The sequence below is a fragment of the Delphinapterus leucas genome, chromosome 11 (assembly GCF_059928025.1).
Source record: "Delphinapterus leucas isolate spDelLeu-1000000601 "Yukka" chromosome 11, BTC_Dleu_Yukka2, whole genome shotgun sequence".
Classification (NCBI taxonomy): domain Eukaryota; kingdom Metazoa; phylum Chordata; class Mammalia; order Artiodactyla; family Monodontidae; genus Delphinapterus; species Delphinapterus leucas.
Genome location: NC_143139.1, coordinates 64,539,471 through 64,563,329, shown reverse-complemented (window position 1 = coordinate 64,563,329; position 23,859 = coordinate 64,539,471). Strand labels below are relative to the sequence as shown.

At 34.9% G+C, this 23,859-nt stretch overlaps 1 protein-coding gene across 1 annotated transcript in view; it reads right to left on the bottom strand.

The window, feature by feature from the left end:
• PTPRQ (protein tyrosine phosphatase receptor type Q) overlaps positions 1-23,859 on the bottom strand; it is a 254,741-nt gene that overhangs the window by 116,944 nt on the left and 113,938 nt on the right. The window contains exons 35-42 of the mRNA XM_089921589.1: positions 17,849-18,009; positions 16,928-17,073; positions 12,861-13,029; positions 11,095-11,385; positions 10,553-10,828; positions 10,030-10,181; positions 5,631-5,772; positions 2,745-3,014 (exon numbers count right to left, since the gene is read on the bottom strand). Of these exons, the coding sequence (XP_089777715.1) occupies positions 2,745-3,014; positions 5,631-5,772; positions 10,030-10,181; positions 10,553-10,828; positions 11,095-11,385; positions 12,861-13,029; positions 16,928-17,073; positions 17,849-18,009 (1,607 nt within the window). The remainder of the gene's footprint in view (positions 1-2,744; positions 3,015-5,630; positions 5,773-10,029; positions 10,182-10,552; positions 10,829-11,094; positions 11,386-12,860; positions 13,030-16,927; positions 17,074-17,848; positions 18,010-23,859) is intronic.

The window sequence follows — 23,859 nt, the reverse complement described above, 5'->3', positions numbered from 1 at the left end:
ACCCTGATGCAGACCACCTGCCTGCATTTGAACATATTTCCTTCTCTCAGACTCTGTATAGCAATGATCTGCTGCCCACCCACTGAGGAAACACCTGCTACCCCTTTCTGGACCTCTCTGACACTGTTTGCCTGTCCTCACTGCTACACATCACCTGCCATCAAAATTCCTGGGTAATCTAGTCCAGTAATTCAGAAAATTTACAGAGAATCATCAGAGAGATGCTTAAAACTACAGATTCTTGGGCTTCATCTCTTGAGGCTATGATTCAGCCAAGTCTACAGTGAAGTCTAGGAATCTGTAGTTTTAATGCTTAACATGTCATTGAAGACTTAAACACACTCACACACATACACACACACACTTAAGCTGGGCTTTTAAGAACTAATACAATTTTGTGTGACGTAGAAAGGGAGCAGGAAAATCTGATGGTGAAAAGTATTGAGCAAGTTTAAAGAAGGGAATCTAATCAATTATTAGCCCATAGCATGTGCTTAATAAATGTCTTTTGAAATGAATACATGAAATCTAACGTGTTGAATAAAGTTTGGCTACAGGTATCAGTTATATGAAGAGATGCAGTGGAGGAACAAAAGAATGAAAAGCTAAACAGAAGTCAAATCTAACTGGTGATGAATTCTGGGGTATATTTTGTACACGATGAGAATAGGTAAAACATTTGGAGTATTCTGGGCCATCTCTTATACATAGTACCTTTCATTATCACCTCTATGCTTCAGATACCTAAATCTCCATGTCTACTTCTTACCCCTCAGGTAATAAAATTCAACAGCCAACACATAAATGCTCTAAATTGTATGTTAGAGCCAATTCAATCAAAATAAGTGGGTGGAAAGATGGTACTCACAGGCAGGCTGAATGAGTATGGGTGATAAGGCCCCTTTGGGTATTACTACAGGAAGCAACAAGTCTGATATAAAATGAGGGCAGTCAAGTTGAAGAAGGGGCAAATTGCAGAGCCATGGCAGAGACTGAACTGATAAGCTCTGATTATATGTAGGAGAGATGGGAGGAAGAATCACATAAGAATATGAGGCTTGATCCCCAACTGATTATAAAGAACAGGTATAGAAAAGTGAGGAAGAGAAGGAGAATTCATGTTACATAAATTCCATTTTGAATATGTTTAGGGTTAATATACCAACCAGGTCCTCAGCTGAAACTTTCTAACAATTTGTGTGGCTGTTGGTGTGTGTTTGTGTGTGTGTGTGTGTGTGTGTGTGTGTGTGTGCAAGAGACAGAGACAGAAGATAAAATGCAAGAGAAAGTAGATTAAATTGATGGAGTTATGTTCTAGAGGAAACACGAGTTTGAAACAAAAATGAGCAGTTAGATTCCTGAAAAGAGGAAGGCAATGATGTTCCCAAGGGAGGCTACCTTGAGAGCATAAATAGAGATATCGGTAAATTTTGAAGGAAGGCAAATCAATTCTCTTTGATGCTATTAGTAAAATGAATAATAGCATCAAAGATGGATGATAGTGGGGGTAGACCATGTTCAGAGTAAGAGCAGAATTTTCCTATGGAAAATTGATTAAGTGTAAACAGGGATGTAGAGTAGATTGTGGAGCAATTGGGAGAGTTAAAGAATAGCTGAACAAGATAGAACCATTTACATTTTCTCCGGCACTATTCATCAGCCAGCATCTAGTGAAAGCAAACAGTGGGGTCCTTTCAGAGTTGGGAATCGCCTGGAAGATGAGTTACAGTGACACGCCTTGCGATGTAAGGAGCAAGAGATAGTTGTTGTTGCAACGCGTCCATTCCAGATGAATAGGTGAGACACTAAAGTCTCAAGAAATGTTGCCTTGAAAGGATGAGAAGAAAAAGATACTGAAATCAGAGAAGGTACACCATGTCTTGAAGTTCTGTGGTTTATAGCCTCAAAGATAGAAAAGTAGAGTAAAACTGGGTGATGCTGATTTCAAAAGGAGGAAAGGGTTAAAAGATATTTCAAAGATAAGGATCCAGAGGTGCCAGAGGTAAACAATTATGTCAATACCTACAGTCCCCAGTAGGGAGGACCTCCAGGGAAGTGGTGTTATTGGGAAGGAGTCAGGTTTTCATTTATATGAAGAGGTACAATATTAGAGAAGGTAGAAGATGAAAGAGATTATGACTTAGGGTGGATCACTGTTAGAGAGAGTAAGAGTTTTCCTCTTTAAAGACTAGAGCTTAGTGACCTAGATATTTTTATTCCAATAATAGAAAAGATGAAGGCTGGTATAAAGAGAAGGCAGTAGATGAAACTGAGTCTGACACTGCAACTTTGGAATTCAGGGAAGCATCAAGAATGCCATAAATCAATTAAAAAAAAAGATATATATCTGTGTGTGTGTGTGTGTGTGTATATGTTACATATTCATTCCCTATTTTAAATTACAATAAAACATAGTTCAGTAAGTTTAGTGTTTGTATAATAAGAAATAGATACTTGTAAAAACACAATGAAGCAGATTTTCTCTTTTTTCCTCCTTTCAGCCTCCCATTGCTATGGAGGTGGTTCAATGGACCACACAGCTGGCCCTCAGGTAACATGTGGGATGAAAAAGTATGTGTTATATTTTTAAATATTTCTTTTAAAGTTTTAGACAAATGTGCTATAAAGATTACAAAGGTTATTGACAAACGTAGGACACAGTCCAGGAACAGTTTTGTGTTTCAGGTTAGTTCTTTCAAGTAAATTACATGCTTCAGATCAGTTACCTGTTTCACATCAGTTACCTGTTTCGGGTAGCGTGCTGATGTTGCATGCACTTTCATCACCTTCACCAGCTGAGGTTGAAGCTCTTATTTTAAAGACATACGAGGTATTGGCGAGAAGTTTCATGAAAGTATACATGTGATCTTGGGGAGAGATTTTTGTAGCATTCCTTTCAACTGTTATCATATAATGTGTAATTATTCCATTTGCCTTTTTGGGTGGATCCCACTTCACTAAAGCTGACTGCCAGCTAGTTGCCATACACTCTATGTTCTGTACAACATCTGGAACTTAAGAGATAAGCAAATGCCCAAAGTTAAAATTTATACACATGTAGTAGATAAATGATTTCATTATGCGATTCCTAGAAAAAGTCATGTTTAGGAGTAGAGACAGAATAAAAATTTAACATATCAACCTTTCAATGTGCGCTCAAAAAATTCTTAACATGGGCTGAATCAAATGGCAGTTGGCCCATTTTCTATGTTACCATATTAATCCTTACAATACTGAATCCATCACTGAATATTCTCCTAGGCCCAAGCAGCAACCACATCCTCAAATCCTCAGTAGCAACTATGTAGCCAGCCTCAAGCTCAGGCAGTGGTTGAAGCCTGCCCTCTTTACCTCTTAATGGGAAGGAGCAGTCTTAGCCATACTTTATGATGGAACTTTTTAATGCAAAACGTAGATGTAGGTGCCTCACTGAAATGGGTACTTCTCAGGGAAATGTCTGATTATATAATGTCCCCTAATGTAAGCATAGCTCTTTTTGTCACACTAAAAAGAGGAAGCTATAAAGAAAATTTGCATAGAGTCAATTTGTGGATTACAAACAGCAAGCAGTGAAAAGAAACAACTTGTCATTGTGCAAAACATAGTTATTTAAAGAATATTCAAGTAATCTTTGACTTGCCTACAGTTCTCTCCTGTGGTGTAAATTTCTATCTTTACAAACGCTTCTTCCTCTGTAAGATAAAGGCATCAAAACTAAAGGAGAATAACTTGGGGGTGTGTGTGTGTGGCATTTAAAATGAAAGAAAAGCCAATTCCTAGGCTGATCCAGGGCTCTGGCAGTTAAATATGGTTAATTATTTGCTTTCTTATTTTCAAAAACATATACTAATACCAATAAATGAAAAAGAGACAGTTGCTAATTTACTTAAGTTTAGATTATAAACCTGGATTTTGTGAACAACTATTTCACTGACTCTCCAAACTTAAAAACAATTAATTAGCCAGCTGATAACACTTGAAGTTGAGAATTTTATTTAACCAATCAGGGCATAGGACTTTGTGGAATTATTTTATTTTGCTGGTAAAAAAATTTTTTATTGGTTTACATAATACTGTCTACAAGATTAGCCTTGATTTTTATCTATCTGTGTGTAAACAGTTAAAATGTTTTTTTCTTTACGGGTTTAGCCTTTTTCTATAGTATCATTCAGTTATGATATGCATTTCCTACAGTCACGTCCAGTTTGCACTAGAGGTCAGACACTGATGTTCTAGTTCAGTTTCTTCACTAATTTTCTCAGCCCTTTTCATCTAATCTGCCTGAATCATGGCTTCTTCATCTGAAGTATGGGCACAGGGACAACCGTAATGTTTTTTTTAGTATCTGTGTGTCCAACACTCTAATAAGTGCTTCATATGGGTCTTTTCAAATATTTTTCCCAACAACCTTCTGGGTGGCTACTGCTAATGTGTGTTTCTTTTCAGTTAAAGATACAGAGGCTCAGAGGAGGCACGTGCCTTTGCCAGGGTTATACAACTAGCAAGTCACAGAGCTTGGATTCCAATCCAGGCACTGACTGCAGAGCATGAACTCTTATCCACTATAAATACTACTTACTTAGCCTGTCTTATAGGCATGCCATGAAAATAGTATCAGGTATTCATAAATTAATGTAAAATGGTTAATTTATCAGTGAGTGGTCTCCAATTTCAATTTAGAGATTCACTAAAACAAAAAGAAATGCACCCAGAGGTATAGGGAAGAAATGACTAGAGCAGGATCTTGCGCTTATTCAATAATCATTGACCAAAAAAAAAAAGAGCGAGGAAGAGTTGCCTTTAAAAATATGGTCCAGGGCTTCCCTGGTGGCGCAGTGGTTGAGAGTCCGCCTGCCGATGCAGGGGACAAGGGTTCGTGCCCCGGTCCGGGAAGATCCCACAATGCCGCAGAGCGACTGGGCCCGTGAGCCATGGCCACTGAGCCTGCGCGTTCGGAGCCTGTGCTCCGCAACGGGAGAAGCCACAGCAGTGAGAGGTCCGCGTACCGCAAAAAAAAAAAAAAATACGGTCCAGTTGAGAGAAGGAAAAGTATTAAATCATTAAATCAGTTATAAATTAAAACTATTCAGTACACAGTTGAGTTATGACATGTAGGTGATGCACAGGTAAGTTGTTTAATTAGAGCGATGGTATTTCAGTCTTCACGGTCCCCTCCACATGTCACAAATGGACTACGGGAAAGTAAAAGCTTACATACTGACTAGTGCTCTTCAAATGTCACAACACATCTTCTTTAAAAAATTACAGATTTTTTTTCATGAAAATATAAATCAACCTGTTAAAAGTGATTAATGGTTCATTTCTCCTTTTTTTCCCAGCTGTCTCAGATAGTACTAAGAAGTAGGTAATTTTTACATATATCTAGAAGCCTACTTTGTTCCTAAAGTAGTCTTTTATTTCAGCTTCCTCAGTTCAAAGTGAAAAACCATGTGTAAATATGTATCTATTTGATTGCAAACAAGACAACCCAGCCTATCCTTAAAGCACTGAAATTCAACTTCCCTTTGAATGAACAATTAAATATTGATAGTCAAATAAACTGAGAAAGGAAAGGGAAAAGTGTTAAAATACAAAATCAAACATTTTAGGATCCAAAATCCATATCTAACCTGATTCTTGGGTTGTGAATTTTACTACGTTACTAAATTGATTGCCATTTCCAACTTTAGTAAAGGCAGATATGCTGATAGAATAGGTGCTGATGGGTTCCAGTCCAACAAGTTTGGCTTCAGTTTGCAAACCTGAAATATTCTGAAAAGCAGAAATAAAATTCTTTGTCACAATGCATCATCAAAAAACTTATTTATAACTGGAAGAAATATTTAATACATCAAAATTATGTCTTCTGTGTTTAACCTATGATTTAGTAAGCACAGGTATTTTTTATTAAAAATTAAACATTTTTTTTGTGTGCCCCAGGGTGTGCTCAGCTGATAAAGCAAGGATGAACTGGATACCCTCTCAGCACTGAAGAATCTCATAACTGCCATTTGTTTTTAAAGCTGAAGTGTTTTGTTTTCATTTTGTCTCCCTGATTTTTACTTGGAATTACATACTGATTACTTCCTTAAAATTGGCTAAAATTGAAGTTCTCAACTGAAATACAACTTAAGAGCAGTCAGTGGTACTTGATTTTTCTTGAATTCATCTAAATTCATTTTTTAATTCTCAGTAGCATTTTGTGTAAATTAATTTATTCATCAGCTATTGTATGGTAGGCACTGGGAATACAGCAGTGAATGAAACAGAACCTCTGCTCCTATGAAGCTTAAACTATGAGTTTTCCCAGACAACTCCTAAATTTCTAATTTTATGCAATCTCTTAGGAAAATGAAAAAAAAGAACAGTTATCACAGTTGTTCAAAAGAGGATATTATTTCTCATAGAAAATTTTACCATCAAATATAAAGCCTTCATTCAAAGAGAATTGTCCTAATAGAAAGAGCACTTAAGATTGATAGTTACCCTATGGAAAAAGAAGACAATCTCCTATGTGGTATAATTTTAAGAATACTGCATTATATCTAATCCGAAATATAAACTACTTTCACTTATATATTAAACATTTCAGTGGCAGAAATTTAGCAAGACTACTAATGCTCAGGGCACTCACAGTTAGAATCATATTTTAAATTAATCTCTTGCAAGTCACTGACATACTTTATGAACTCACTGTATTACGCTTTCATTCTTCCACAATTACTATTTACCAAGCACACTGTTAGATAACCAGGAGATTATAAAGATATATAGGACATGGTCCCTGTCATCAAGGAATTGTTATATTAATTAGAGAAATCTACCAACAACTGCATTCTAAGAAGAAATTAAACACAAGCAGGTAAATTTTGACTTGGGTTAGGAAGGGTGAGTAAGTACCCAGAGAAATGACTGAACTCAGGAGATTATAATAAAAAGTGTGAGTAGCTTATTGGATAGTGGACAGACTGACAAAGTAAGTTGCAAGATGGAGACATGAGTAAGGAATACTTCCAAACATAACAGAACTTTTTTACTGAATAAAAAATTTTTTTCGGTATGTGTGAGTGACCTGAGTTACCAGCAGACCTGGGTCTTATTTATCTCCAAATGGATTAAACTGGATTGACTGAGATGGCAGGAACATTTGAAGTGGTTCTGGAATTATTGTGCCTCCAGGAACTCACATACAATCTGAAAGAAAAGAAAAGAAAAGAAAAGAAACTAATAGTTGGGACATAGAGGTAGCTGAAAACATAGAAAGGAAAACAGGACAACACACTCAAAGAGAAAGCCACACAGAGGGAGGAAAGCAGATAAAGAAAACTAGATGTTGAGAAAGGAAAAAAGATGGCATGAGGATACATTTAAAGGAATTTGAAAGAAAATAAGGCTATGAAAATTCATGGAAGACACAATAGATGTAAAAAGGAATAACTAAAAGTAGTAGATTTTAAAAGAAAACTACTCCTTCCACCCCAAAAAGGATATATTTAATACTTTATGGTATAAAGATTATATCTTTGCTACTAGTGAAATTTCAATGGTAGCATTTCTATTGAGAAAACAGATGTCTAAAACTCTTAGAATATAACCTACCCTCATATTCAGGTAGAGGAGTACTGTCATTTCAGGCTTTGTGCTATTACAATGCTGAATGGAATTTGTTCTTTTTTTTTAAACCATATACAAAAACAATAGCTACCACGTTTATCATATGCTAGGGATTGTTCTAAATGCTTTATATAGATTTTCCCTTACAATCTTCACTTTTTAGTGGATGTATCTTTACAGCTCCCATTTTGCACTTGAGGAAACTGAGTCATAAGAATTTAAGCAACTGCCCTAAAGCAGAACAATAAGTCTCAAAGTCAGGCTTCTAACCAGAAAATTTGATGCCAGAGTCCTTAATTCATGACTGTGCTAACTGTGTTGATGGTAGAGATCTCTGTTCTGAGGAAAAGAGCACACATACACATCCACACTTCAATATACATACATGTTTATCCTAGGAATGATCACATTCCTAGGATAATAAAGATTATTATCTTTAAAATATAGAAATATAGAAAATGACTCCTTTCTCCCCATTTGATACCTATTTACCAGTGATCCATACAGACAAAGCACGTTAAAAAAAATGGAAAATGTTAAGATTAGACTAGAAATAGATACTAGAGGGCTAGAGACTCAGCACCATTAATGAAATTTCACACTGCTGGGAAACAGATTCCACATTTATGAAGAAATACAATTTGAATTCTACTCAGCCTATCAGATTTTAGAGTAATATCTTGACCTCCAAAAAGAAAAGCATTATTCCTTATGACATAAACTTACACACTGCTTCTGATTTTTACTATTCACTTTTTAAGCTACACATGCTATAAAAATGATTTACCATCAGTAATAAATTATAATGCATATAATATTGGGGACAATGTTTATGCAAAGTTTTTGCACTCTCCTTGCTGCAACTAAAGAGCATTCCAGTAATTCATTTGCCTTTGGAAAAAAAATAAGAACACTTTCTCAAATAAATGCTAGTTAATTACAACATATTTTGGCAATTAAATGCTAGAAATCATATAGGTATATTTGAGACCCTTTGTTACATCAGTTCTTTGGGTATTTTTCATTGATTCTGAAACTTAAAAATGGAGGAGTGAAAGGGCATTTAGCATTGAAACTAATTAGCATTGAAAGAAAAAGAATAATGATATATTTTAAAAGACCAATTAGTGTGGGATTACATGCTATCTGGAAAGGTTAACGGAAGTCCAGTATAAACACTTTTCTGAACAGGTTAAAAACATTCATTTGGTACTTCTTTTAACAACAAATAGTCCCCCCTTATTCACAGATTCATTTTCCACGGTTTCAGTTACCCACAGTCAACCATGGTCCCAAGATATTAGATGGAAAATTCCAGAAATAAACAATTCATAAGTTTTAAATTGTGAGCTGGTCTGAGCTGCATGATGAAATCTCGAGTTGTCCTGCTCCATCTTGCCCAGGGTATCAATCAACCCTTTGTCCAGCATTTCCCACCCATTAGTCAGTAGCCTTTTTGGTTATCAGATCGACTGTCAGATAGCGCAGTGCTTTTGTTCAAGTCACCCTTATTTTACTTAGTAATGGCCCCAAAGTACAAGAGTAGTGATGCTGGCAATTCAGAGATGCCAAAGAGAAGCCATAAAGTGTTTCTTTTAAGTGAAAAGATGAAAAATGTTCTCAATAAGGAAAGAAAAAGTAATCATATGCTGAGGCTGCTAAGATCTTCGGTGAAAATGAAGCTTCTGTGACATTCTATGAAATTGGGAAGAAGGGGAAAAAATGTACAAGTTTGGCTGTTGTACCTCAAACTGTAAAAGTTATTGCCATAGTATGTGATAAGTGCTTAGTTAAGATAGAAAGGGCATTAAATTTGTACAAGAAGATGTTTTGAGAGAGAGAGAGAGGGACCACATTCATGTAACTCTTATTACGGTTTGTTATAATTTTTCTATTTTGTTATTAGTTATGGTTGTTAATCTCTTACTGTGCATTATTTATAAATTAAACTTTAGAAATTAAACTTGATGTATAAGAAAAAACACAGTACGTATCGGTTCAGTACTATTCACGGTTTCAGGCATCCACTGGGGGTCTTGGAATGTATCCCCTGTGGGTAAGGGGGATGAATGTAGAAATATATTACCCTTAAGACAATAACAGGTTTTAAATAGTCTGAAAAACTTTACTGTATACTTTCCAGCATTAACAAAATGGTGCAATTACTTCCTAACCTATAGCTATCTAGAAGTTATAAATTCTAAATAAAACGCTATATGAAGTACTCCACTTCCATATTTGACAAACGTTTGCTGTGTTTTCTGCAAGCATCCTTAAGTTGTAGGAAACCAAAAAGATTTTTTAAAAAGATGGTCCTTGTGTTAATTAAAGCAGTCTATTTTCCCCCTGCATGTCAATACTTTAATTGACTTTCTAAATTTTTGAAATAAATATATAGTGTTATCATCAACCTACCTTATAAAATATAGTATCAGTTTCATGCTCATGAATTTTTAAACTATATACTTTAACAATACCGCCTGGAACAGGACTCGGGCTCCATTTCAGCCATACAAGGTCTGAAGTGTAGTTGACTAAAGTCAAATTTTGAGGAGGTGCTAAAGGCACTGCAGGAAAAGACATTATAAAACTTATATTCATAACATTTTTTAGCAGAAAAATATCATCGTGACTCTAGCTTCTTGAAGACACTAGTTAAGAAAGATTTATAAACTGATCATTTTAATTTCAGAAATAAAGAGCATAAGTAATCATGCTTTTGTACTTGGAACTCAGTAGTTCCAAAGTAGCTTTAAACAGAACACCCTGTTCTGAAGATCAAATTAAAAAAAAAATGTTCAGCAAAGCAGATGAATAGTTGTCAGGCTGTTACAAATAGACAATCAAATATCCTTTCATTTTCCATGCTGTTCCTTAAAAAGAGAGAGCAAGTGCTGCAACAGTGAAATCATTGGAAGAAATATGGATTCTGGCTTACCTGACTCATCTGTGTAAAAGAAAAGAACACTGGAAGGACCCAGTCCTTTTATAGTTCTTGCAGCAGCAAAAAAACTATATAATGTAAATGGTGAAAGCTCGTCCAGTATTACATAGTTATCAGAAGTAACAAAAGAATAATTCTCACTTGGTCCTTGTAAAATTAAATCATAACTTATTATTGCACCATTTGGTTTTACTGGGGGATCCCATGATAAGAGAACTGAGGTAGAGGAAAGGTTTTTAAAAGTGTTGATTATTGGTGAAGTTTCTGGGACTATAAAAGAAAAAAAGAATATTAAGTGAAACAAAAGTGAGTTAGCATCAAGAAGAAGAGGCTTTAATAATAATGGGACTTAATTTTTATCAACAGGTAATTATTTTAATTTTAAGAAACTTAGAGCTTACTGTGTTTATTGAAAGGCTAATTACTTAAGAACAAACAGAATCTATGTAGTGATAAGAATGTTTTCTATCAGAAAGCAATATAAATAAGAAAACATCAACAATCTGCTTAATAGGCAATAAAAGGGTCCAGCCTACCATCTTCTTCAGTTTTGATGTGTAGTTGGGCAGTATAGGTATCAGAGAATCCCTTTTCTGTTGATGGAGTGATTTTTAATATATAATCAGTATATTTTTCCAGATTATCAAAATACATGCTTCTCTCATATGTAACTAGAGGTGGTCTCACGTGGCGAGGAGTTTGCTGTGAGCTCAGAGAAACATAGTAGAAGACTAGACCGTTTGGTTGAGACGGAGGGCCCCAGCTTACATTTATTGCAGTTGACGAAATGGACTTGTAAGTCAGGTTTCCAACAACTCCTTCAGGTACTATGACAGGTAATGTGCAAAATATAAAAATCATCAGTCACCCTAAATAAAATATAAGTAAATTCACAAACCGGAGGATAACTGTTGAAATGGCAACTACTACATCACCTGCTCTTACATTATTTAAATCCACATGTGGTAACATCATCTACTACAAAATATCTTCTAAATAATTATATTAAAAGCATTCAAAATAAACCCTGTCATCTTTAATACGTGTGAGAACTGTTGTATGCAATATTTTCTTGGCTTTTCCTTCCTACAAGATGGTGATTATGAGTCTGTATATGAGATTATGAGTATGTGATGGAAATTATGTGTATGAGATTAGGAGTATGCACACATGTATGTGTGCATGTATACTCAGATATTTAAATATTTTGATAATGTATATTATCTAAACAATATTTTTAGTTTCTTTCTTCGAAAGATTATCCTTATTGTACATATGAAGTCATCCAGGGCCTCTCACTGGGAACAGTGCACAGCAAGTGTTTATTATTCATGGTGCTATAATAATAATTGATAAAACGTTATAGGTTGGTGAAAATCTTGGGAGAGATCTGCATTTAAAGAATTCCTGAAATGATATTGACCACAAATTGCACTTAACATTTTTGCTAAAGACTCCCCAAACTTGTATTTCCACATATCATATCTACTCTGCTGATCAATGAGTAAACAATTTAAAAGACTGTTCCAACAACAGGGAGAACATTCATTCTTCCTACTTAAAGTATCTGTCAAATTTATAATCTTCAAATAATAAACATAGAATTCTACTCTCAGCAGAAATTTAGGTCAGTATCATTTCTCAGTAAGAGGACTAATCTTTAAAAAATAAATGGACCATAGAAACAACCACAAGAAGAAACAGACAATGATCCATGTATCATCCTATTCTTGAAACTGAAACCTAAAAACAGCAAGAGCTTCAGTCATTATAGTTTTCTGAATACTCAACACAAACAGGATTCTGCAGAAGCCACAAATGAGAAACTTCCAGAGTTAAAAAAGAAGATATTTTGGACATATTAGTCACAAACACAATAAGAACAAAGATGCTGCATAAAATCCTTTGTGGGTTCAAAGACTGAAAAGGAAACAAGTTGCTAGAGAGAAAAAAATGTCATTTCTAGAGCAAATGGATATTAAGTATTGGAAAATCCATCCACATACGCAACGGTTTTTTCCATGCCCATAACCGATGGCTGTGACATCTTTCGAAGCAATGAAAGTGACAGAATTTTTATAAATGGATGGTAGCAGTTTTCAGGAATAGAAAAGGCTGTTACTATTGTAATAGGTTTATAGCTATATTAAATGCATTTTCAAACTTCTATGACTGGTTAAATGTGCCTAAATAAAACACATATTTTATTACCAATACATACAAATAGAAAAAGATTCTGAAATAATTATAAAGTTTTAAATTAATCCTATTAAACATTAATGAATGCTTTTCATTTACATACTGTCTTGATCTGTGTATACTTGAACTATGTCACTGCTTTTATTCCCATTTCCAACTGAAGTACTTGCTGTTACCCAAAATGTATAGTAGCTGAATATTGCCAGTTTATCTATTATTGCAGATACGGTCATATTGTCAAAGTCATTGGTTACTTCATGGAGTGTAAAATTCTGAAAAATAAACATATTGTTTTAATTGTTCAGAGTATATTTTTAGTATACATGAGCATTTCAAAGTAATTATTATTCATGGATTGGTTGCCTCAGTATTTTAATATGTTAATTTTTGAGGAAAATAAACAAAGAACTTTTTTATTGCAATAATTAAACTGGAAATATGTTTGTACTAAAAGAGGAATAGATGGTAGCAGTTTTATTAAATCAACATACAGAGTAGCAGAAACTCCAAGCTTAGCTGCAGTGAGGAAGGTCTAGTGGTGAACTGGAAATGCTACAATGTGCTGACCAGTGTCAGTTTCCCTTATGAAACATTCAAGTATTTTTCAAAACATTGACTATATATTTTTAAACAAGTTTGGGAGTATTATAAAAATTTTAAGTGTTTTCTTCCTGTTAACAGTGTAGGAATTATGAAAGTGTTCACCTTTCTATGAACTCAAATGGTTATTATCTTTCATAGACCCTCTTTTTTTCTACAATCATGTAGAGAAATGGGAAGGCAGTTGGATACACTCTCATATGTGCTGAGTAAGAGAAATTTTAAAATTCTCTTGCATGACCCTAGTTATATTTGTCCCAAGGCATTTTTTGATAATTAAGGAATTACAATCATCCCTTCCTTGACCAAATTTTAAACACAAAACACACAGTCAAAATCAATTCTAAAATAAAGGAAAACAGACTCTTTAAAAAGTCACGTAGGTAATTAAGTATGAATAATTTTATAATAATGTCTACTTATACTGAGAAATCTGAATCATTCCAATCTGCACAAAGCCCTTAGAGTCCAAAGACCTGCATTCAATTCTGGCAACAGCTCTGGATAAATCATCGGATCACAAAGCGTCTCCAACTGTAAAATGGGAATAATCATTTCCACTTCACAGAGGGCTTTTGAGGATTAGATAATATAAAGCATATAAAACAATACCATCTCTGGCACACGATAAAAAACTGATAATTAGTAAAAAGTTCATTAAAATTAGTAACACAGGATAATCAATTTGACTAAAATTTATAGTTATCGTGGTTCTGCAATGTATCAACAAACTAAATTCAGCAAATTTTTGTGGTTCTTTCCCAGTATAGGGAGTGGGGGAGAGTAAGTGTCAGAAAAGATATATTTTACTTTTGTGGTGACTTATTTAGGAACAGACAAGTTAAAACATATTTAATCTCACACAAAATATGATCTGTGAACTTAATATCTTCCAACACATCTACTTTACACATGGCATAACTGGCTTACATAAATTCTCTCTTAAAATATTAATAGAGCTTTTTGACTTTTCTTTGCTATAAAATTTATTCCAACTACCTATGACCTACCTTGATGACAATATTAAGTAACAAATTATTTTTAATCACCCAGAAGTTATTCATGCTGAGTGTGAGTAAACATGCACAGACATGTAACAAATTTAGAATTATACCAATTATCCAGATGATTATTCCATTCATCTATTTATTTTTGGAAAAAATGTCTTGTGGCTCAAACTATCTAATTAAGGTTTATTCTTTGTGTATATGAATGCAGTCAGAAGGTATTTAGTAAAAACTTCTCAAATTTGATTAATCAGCCAGTACTCATTTAACACTTTTTAATAAAAGACACTATGTCAGGCAAACTGAGGAGACATAAGTGAGTAAACGTTAAAATGTAGAAGAGTTAATATACTATACAAAACACAATATACCACAATTGGAGGAGGGACAAGATGTATTGCCAAGTAGTAGCAAAGAGATTAAATTCCACAAAGTCAGAAGAAGGAAAGATCACTTCACAACAAACTCAAGTGCTCCAAAATTATAACTAAGTACTGAAAATAATGTTGATCTGTAATAAGAATTTTATGTTCTATGATTAAAACATTTATTGAGCATTATCATACTGTACCAGAGGACTTCAGGGGATGGAAAGACAAGCGTCACACACAACTCTTTTCTTCATGTTATTTGCTATGGGATGAGGGAGCTAAGATAAGTAGCAGATACCAGGAATAGAAAGCAGAATATGATGTGCCATGCATGAGATATGCCACAAAGTTCTATGGGAAGAAGAAAGAGAAGGAAGAAAACAGCTCTACATCTATTCTGCTATATAATTTTCACTTTGAGGATTTCTTCTATTCTACCAATCCAAAATAGAAAATTAGGTAGTGAAGATTTTTATGCTATATTTAACGTTAACTTCAGAAATTAAAGCACGGATGAACTTCAAGAAATATAAGAAATGTTTTAACATCATTAGCCTGTGTGCCCTCTTGCAGCTGTCACACCTAAAAGCACTCTTAAGACAATTTAATAAAAGATTACATTTTCTAAGATAGATGAATTGCAAATGGTATCATATTATATACTCAGGTTTGAATAAGAAGGTTCATAAAATCATGTTGAAATCATAGTTAAACATTTACACTCGATTACCTAGATGTGGACAAAGAGAACCAAAATTGAATCAGAGACAAGCCATAAAGTAAACTGTACAGAGGCAAAACCTTTGCTAAGATTCAGAACTACTGAATTTTGAATACTGAATATTGGTTAAATGCATGAAAAAAATCTGCAATTTGAATGGCCTCTATGACATAATGACACATTATTAAATTTGTGAACACATTGTGGTAAAAAAAAATAATAAATTGCACACTGATCCCCATTCTTCCCCAAATACAGAACAAAAAGGAAGAGCAAAAATTGTTTGATGTACAGAGTTAAACAAACAAACAGATCCTCTTTTCTTATGCAGTCCCACTCTGAGAGGGCCTTGAGCAGAATATAAAAATAGAACCAAGCTCTGGACTGTCTTTTACTCACTGCTGAGTAAGGCCTAAGATAGCTTGCAAAGTTCTGCTCTGACCTTATTCATTAGCCTAAACTGTACTAAATCAAGTCATACTTTAGTCCCAGAGATTTCTGCTCACAAGAACTCTAGCGGCTACACATGGGTTGTTAATCACAAATGGAATTAGGCAACTTAGAATTAATAAGACTCATCTCTATCCTCCTTCTGCTTAAAAGGATGCAAACACTTAATAATGGTCAGAGTCATAATCAACATGCAGTCAACAGTCCCTATCAGTAAGGTACATATTCTGTAAATTGCAGTATTTCTTCTAAATTAGTGTTTTCCAAGTTATATTCCAACTCTCCCCATTCCTGATTCAATCACAACCAGTCCAGTTTTAATCTTTTCATCTACCAGAGTTCTGTGAAACAGTTTGGAGAAATAAAAGAATCTGGCTGAAAAATTAAAACTATTTCTTTAAACAAAATGCACTTTAGCTATTTTTATAACTGTTATTGTTCATATCTCAGAAAGTGTCCATCTGCAAAGTGTGCAACCCTATAACCTTGCATACCTCAAGTTAAATAAGCACATTTTAATAGTTTCATTACATCTGATACGAAGCAATGATGATGATGATGATGATAAGCCCTCCTGCTAACAACTGAAAATATTTTTAGAATTGAAGAAAAACACACAAACACATCCAAACATGAAAACTATATTATATACAAACAAAAAGAAATTTTTTTTTAGCTGAGAAATAATTGAGGGTAAATGAAACCATTAACTCTCTAGTGAACACTTCTTGGAGAAGAGGCCCTCAGGGCCATATTTATATACAGAATTTTTAAAAGGTGGCAGCTTCATTGTTGGTAACACATTTGAAGCTGATAGAGAAACGTGTGTGTTTGAGTACATGTGTGCATGCTTAGACAGTTTAAAATGTGTTTATTTCTCCACCACATTTTTCTATGTCAATGGCAGTTCTACAAAATGTCTACACAAAATTCTAATAGGCAACTTTTTCTACCATGCCAAGTCTTTATCAACAGAGCTGAAGGATGTAAGTAAAGAAGCAGGAGAAAACTCAGGTCTTACCTGCACAAAAGTACCTGAAGTATTCCTGTAATAAACAGAATAATATTGTATAATCCCATTAGGTTTTGAAGGAGGCGTCCAAAAAAGAAGTACTGATGAAGAACTGAGGTTTGCATAATGAACATCTTTGGGAGGATCACTTGGTGCTAGAAAACAAATGATCGAACAAAAAACTGTACTTGTGTCTCTAAAAAATGTGTGAAATGTTCTAAATGTTACCTGCCTTTGATTAGTTATGATAATTGTTTAAAAACTAAGAATAATATCTAATTAGAAATCAGAAATGAAATCCACAAGGCTCATTGGGCCATCCCCGATGGCCCTCTACCATACCCCGATGGCCCTCTACCATACCCCGATGGCCCTCTACCATACCCCGATGGCCCTCTACCATACCCCGATGGACTCTACCATAACAATATCTAACCAGAGACAGATGGATTTCTTACTCATAAAACACTATCCCAGTTCTAAAACATGCCTACTGCCCTAGATTTGAAAACAACATTATGACAAGTTTCCGATATAGAATGCATAATATGAAATTCTAATTTAACTTGCAATTTTGAAATTGAATAATAGAGGACAAAGGCAGAGAGCCGACTTCATGCGTTTTACTTTGTTTCATTTAAAAACACTAAATGCTTACTAAATGTTGAGTTCTGTGCTGAGTGCATTTACAAATATAAATTCATTTAATCCTCATAAGGACCCTGTGAGGTAGGTAACATATCGTTTCCATAATACAGATGGGAAATTGAGGCACAGAGAGATTAACATCACATAGGTAGAGAGTGAGCAAAAAGCAATTTTGCATGTAACCGTAACAGATATTAGGTTTAATGAGACATATTTATATTTAACACGTTTTTTTTCTGAGTATGATATTCTTTTACTTGGCCTACATCCGTAAGAACTCACCTCCTTCGGGTGTTCGAAAGTTAATGATATTGCTTCTCGTTTTCCCTTCACCAAATCGGGTGCTAGCTGTTACATAAGCACTATATTCAACATTATAGTCCAAATCTGAAAACTCTAATGATGTTTCAGTTACATTAATGTTCTTTAATGATGATTTGTCCCTAAGAGGAAAATAAAGGATTATCTGCACAACTGACCTTTAAATTAAACGTTACAGATACATTTTGAGTACAAGGACATTAAAAATAAGCAACATTTATGCACAGATATTAATCCGGATTAATGGGATAAAGATGCTACTTTTCCAGAAATGCTGAAAAGGACGAATTTCAGAATAATTCAGTGAGTAAATTCTTTTGTTTTCAAGTATATCCAGTAATTCAATCAAGTGTTAATAGGATGTTCATATTAAGAGTTTGCTTGGACTGATTTTAATGGCTCTCTAGGAATTCTGTGTGTTCAAAGTAATTACAGCATTCTTTTTCATACGAATGTTTTAGTTGTTCAAATATGTGTTCTACTGAAGTGTTGGCAAAATCTAATTTATACCATATATTTATCAAACACATTTTACATATATTGTACAAAAGTAACATTTACTTCAGACCAATTCAAATCAATTTCAAATGATAAATACCTGAATAGTAATATCTAAAATAACGAGTATGGGTTATCCTTTATTTATGTAATTAGAAACAAGATTTAAAATAATATATGTATAACATAACAGGAAAGGAAAAAGTAGAGCTCACATCTCTCACTCAATTAAGATCTTAAATGTATCTGAAATATCACTTCAGAAAAGAAAGTAAATATTGACTTAAACTCTCCAAGTAAGTACCAAAATGCCAGGAGAGGGGGGAAATGTCTAAAGAGCATACTGTTGCTAAGTAATACAGCACTACAATTAATTTCAGTCATGTTAATTCAGTTTCCATAGAATTGGGTATAGATTAGAATTTAAAGAATGAATATGTATATAATGGTACTGAAAACTATGCATTTTAAAAAGAAATTTTGATTTTTAAGAGCAATGAAGCGAGAGAGAGGCATGGACATATATACACTACCAAACGTAAGGTAGATAGCTAGTGGGAAGCAGCTGCACAGCACAGGGAGATCAGCTCGGTGCTTTGTGACCGCCTGGAGGGGTGGGATAGGGAGGGTGAGAGGGAGGGAGACTCAAGAGGGAAGAGATATGGGAACATATGTATATGTATAACTGATTCACTTTGTTATAAAGCAGAAACTAACACACCATTGTAAAGCAATTATACTCCAATAAAGATGTAAAAAAATTAATTATTAAAGAATTTAGATAAGAAAATATGAGTAATATCACAGAAAAGATACAAATCTCATGTAATCTCAGTTTTTTCTTCTTTCGAAGCACAAGGCATCCGAGAGGTAAATGGATATTCCCTCTGAACATAAAATGCACTTTCTTTACCACTGAAATATTTGAATCCTTGAATCATTAAGGGGAATAACAGATTTTAAGTGAATTAAGGATATCCACAGAGAGATGCATTTCAGCCATGGTTTTACCATTACAAAAGCATCAATTCACTCCAAATATAAGTATGGTTATCTGAAAAATAGCTGGAAAGCTTACCATGGTGAGAAATATGGATTCAGAGTATGAGATTAGAGACAGGCAGGATTAGCCAGGCTGTTCAGTAATTTGAAAGAGTTTCATCAGACATCCTTTTTCAGAAGCCATAGGGAGAGCTGAGTTCTCTCTTTGACTTCGCTGAGACTATAGGAGAGAACCTTTTAAAACTCTTAATGCTGTGGCTATTAGGCTATTAGTCTGAGAAAGATGCCTTGTCATAGAAACTTTACCCAACTGCATACTCCTGTCATGGGTCACAGGTCATTAGAACACTACAGTATAGCTAGTCCAATTCAGATCTCTAAAGCTATGAAATTAGCTAAAGCAACCTAATTGCATTATATCTGTTTCAAAACTTTCTTTTCAAGTATATTTTTAATAATATCTGCTGCCTTGTATGACTACTTTCTTACCCTGATCTTCACAGCAAAATAGTGCAGATAAGGATCTGCCTACAATAAGAAAAACCCCAATTATGTTCCATAAGTAACACAGAATCAAGGCAATTACCTGGAAAATGCAGGTCAAACATAAATTTTGTCTTAAATATCTGGATATTTCAGTAAAAAGAAGATAGTCTTTATAAATTATCTGAATAACAAATTCAATAGTCCACCTCAGCATACATAGGTATAGTTTCCACATCTACTCCAGTTTATCTCCAGGGACAAAACAGTGCTAACAAAAATTTTTCAAATACTGATATGTCTTGTCTGTTTGGCGTTTGTAGTTTAGAGTTGTGACTGATATTTTAATAACTATGGTAGAAAAATATCTGAGCACAGATAATCTTCAATTGAAGCTTCAACTTCTGGTACAAGTTCAGAATGTATCTTGGGTACATAAGAGATGGTCTGCCATAAAACTGAGAACCCAGAAGTAGGAAAAGGAAAGAGAAGTGATGCTGTTCCCAAGGATCCGACTCCACCCTCCTTGCTCTTATACTGCTGCCAGATTGGCAGAAACACACAGAAACCTCTGGGCTGAGGCCTGAGCTCTCTGCTCTCTGAAGAGCCATCTCATGGGCAATCCTACAGTTTCTCCCATGCATAAGAAACCCAGCTTTGACACTGCTGGAATCAGTTGTTACTCCTGGTTTTAGCTGGTTTAGTTTTAAAATGTCTGTTTTGTTCTTATTAATTTAAAAATATTATAATAGGATTATGATGTGTTCCACTACAGCGTTTTATTTCCATTTATAAAAGTATATGTTCTATATCTTGATTTTTCTCATGTTAATAACAATAATCTATACCATTATTTTCTTTTTAGTTGCCTAATTTGTATATAGCATATTTCTTCAGCCTTCCCTCTATAAATTAACATTTAGGCTGTTACTCTTTTTTTTCATATTACTATCAGTGATACAGTAATCATTCTTACTCAAATATCTTTCCATAACAATACTTTTATTTCTGCAGGTTAAATTCCCAATAGTGTGACTGAGTCAAATGGTTTTATAAAATTTTTATTTTAATGATAATTAATAAATCATTATTATCTGGAGTCACAGCAAGTGTGCAAACTTTCACCACCTGTCTGGATATTAATTTTCTTAATTTCTGCAAATTTAATTGACCAGAAACATTTATTTAATTTGCACATCTCTGACGATGAGTAAAACAGATTATCTTCTTATTGGTCATTTGCAGTCCAATTTTTGGAATAACTTATTCATACATTTTCTTTTATATACTTTATTTTAGTCTTTTAAATGGAATACAGTATATGTCAGGGAGTTAAGGAGGCATTGTTCTTTTATAGTGCTCCAAATTGAGAAAGATAGATACCTTCCCCACTCCTTCTGTATTTAGTGATGATATGTATACAATCAATATTCAACAAAATTCAGCAAAATTCTTTGAGCACCTATTATATGTCAGGAACTATTAAGTGAGTAAGAGACAGGCCTTACCCTCAAAACAGAGAGACAAAGCAGTAATTAATTATAAAACAATTCATTAATAACAGTGTGATCCCCTTAAGGGTAGTAATTTTTCCCCTAGTGGCTAAAAGCAAAGAAAAAGAGAAAGAATGAGTGAGGAAATTAATTGTGACCCAAGAGTAGAAAAGGAGAATAAAGCACAGCCCCCAGAGATGCAGGAAACTGTTCACTAGAAAGCAAGTTTGTGAGGTTTGACAGTAGAAGAGGGAGTTGAGGAGGGAAGAGGAAGAGAGAAGGCCCACCTGACAGAGCAGGTCTAACTCTTACATATCCAAAGTCATAAACTGTGTGGAAATGGAAGGACCATAAATGTCACACAATACTTAACCTATAAAGTAGATAACTTAGAAAATCAGCCAAACCTCCCACACAGTGCAGATTTTCAAACTGAGGGAAAAAAAAAACTTGGGGAGTCTTCAGTGCTATCATTTTACTGATTTAACTTATAAACTCATTAGAACATTTTTAAAGCCTTTTTTTTTTTTTTTTTTTTTTTTTGCGGTACGCGGGCCTCTCACTGTTGTGGCCTCTTGCGTTGCGGAGCACAGGCCCCGGACACGCAGGCTCAGCGGCCATGGCTCACGGGCCCAGCCGCTCCGTGGCATGTGGGATCTTCCCGGACCGGGGCACGAACCCGTGTCCCCTGCATCGGCAGGCGGACCCCCAACCACTGCGCCACCAGGGAAGCCCTAAAGCCTTTTTGAATTTGAGAAAACAAAAGAATTTGAATGACTTTGAAATTATTCTGAATAAATATAAGATGTAGTTTTTCTGTTTGTCTACACTCATTGGTAACATCAAGAAAACATACTGGGATGAAATTAATGGAGTCTTTAAGATGAAGTTATTTCCTAGTTAATTTACACTTCTTTTCAAAAGACAGACCACATTTTGACATCTAGGGCATAAAGGAAATTCTAGAGCTTAAGAGCAGTTTCTTTGCTCTGCTTTACCAATTCCTTTGCTCATTTCTTATCATATCAAGACTATGCTAAGCAACAACTGCCTAAGAGGAACCATGAATATCAAAACCATATGGAAAGACTTAAACAAAAGTCCCCATTTCCCTAACTGTGAACATGCATGGTTTCCTGGACAAGGTATGAGACTCTTTGAAAGGTCATGGTCTCAATTCTAATCTTCATCATTTGGTATTTTGTTCCATGCGGGCAATCTAGCCTGATGATACACCCATTCCTGTACATTCCTATGAATTTATTTTTAAAACTTTAATCTGCTATTATCTAAATATGCTACACTAATCCTTTCACTCACTAAATACCACTCCCCAAAATAAAGAATTTCAACATGCAGTTACTTGACTATCAAATCATTTTCTCTCTCACATGACCCAGCAACTTCACAAATTTTCCCACTCCAATGACACTGGTCTTCTATGATTGCAATTACTCTAGAATATTTACTCTTCATAGATGGATTGAATCACTAGGTTAATAATTACATAGCAAAGAACCCCAAACTAGCATAAATAGCTGCATATTCCATGATCCTAAAGCTTTACTAGAATCTCAGAGAAAGTCTGAGTCGAAGTAGGGTATTCATTTATTGTTACTCTTATTCCTGTTGTCATCATTTGCTTGGCTGGTTGATTTCATTTGATTTGGTTTGACTTTGTTTTGCTTGTTTGCATTTAGCAGAAAAGACACATTTATAAGATTAGAGGAGAAAGCTACTATGGAGAATGATTTGAAGCTCACTTATACACTTATAAACCATCCTCTTGAAGCCAACATAGGAATTAGGGTCCACAAGACAGGAGGAGGGACTGTACTTAAGCTGGAGGAGAAAGATTTCATCCCCCGAGGACAGACACAATCCCTCGGGCCAAAATAAAGCATTTGGATTTTATTCCAAGAGTAATGGAAAGTCTTTTGAATGTTTTCTCCTGGGTGTAATCTTTGGGTGAGTGATGAAAATAAAATTAAAAAATCCCATTCAATACTGAGATTCATTCTTCTCTCTCTCTAGATAGACACACACAGGGAGGGAGGGAAGGAGGGAAGGAGGGAAGGAGGGAAGGAGGGAGGGAGGGAGGGAGGGAGGGAGGGAGGGGGACGGAGGGAGAGGGGGAGAGAGAGAGAGAGAGAGAGAGAGAGAGAGAGAGAGAGAGAGAGAGAGAGAGAGAGAGAGGGAGAGGGAGAGAGAGCGCGAGCGGGAGAGAGAGAGAGCTCCTTATTCAAGCCTCAAGGCTCCATGTATCTGGCCTGCCCCCCCTCCAGTTTCATCTCTTTCCACTTTCCTCCTGTGTCACTATACTCAAGACACAGGGCCATCTTGCTGTTGCCCACACCAAGCTTCTTGCTGTTAACCACGCTTGATGAAATTATTTGAGTTTCTACAGCCAGTTAGTATACCCCTGGACTTTTCAGCTAAATATGTCATTATTTTGCTTAAGCCAATTTAGGTTGGGCGCAATCATTCGAAACTAAA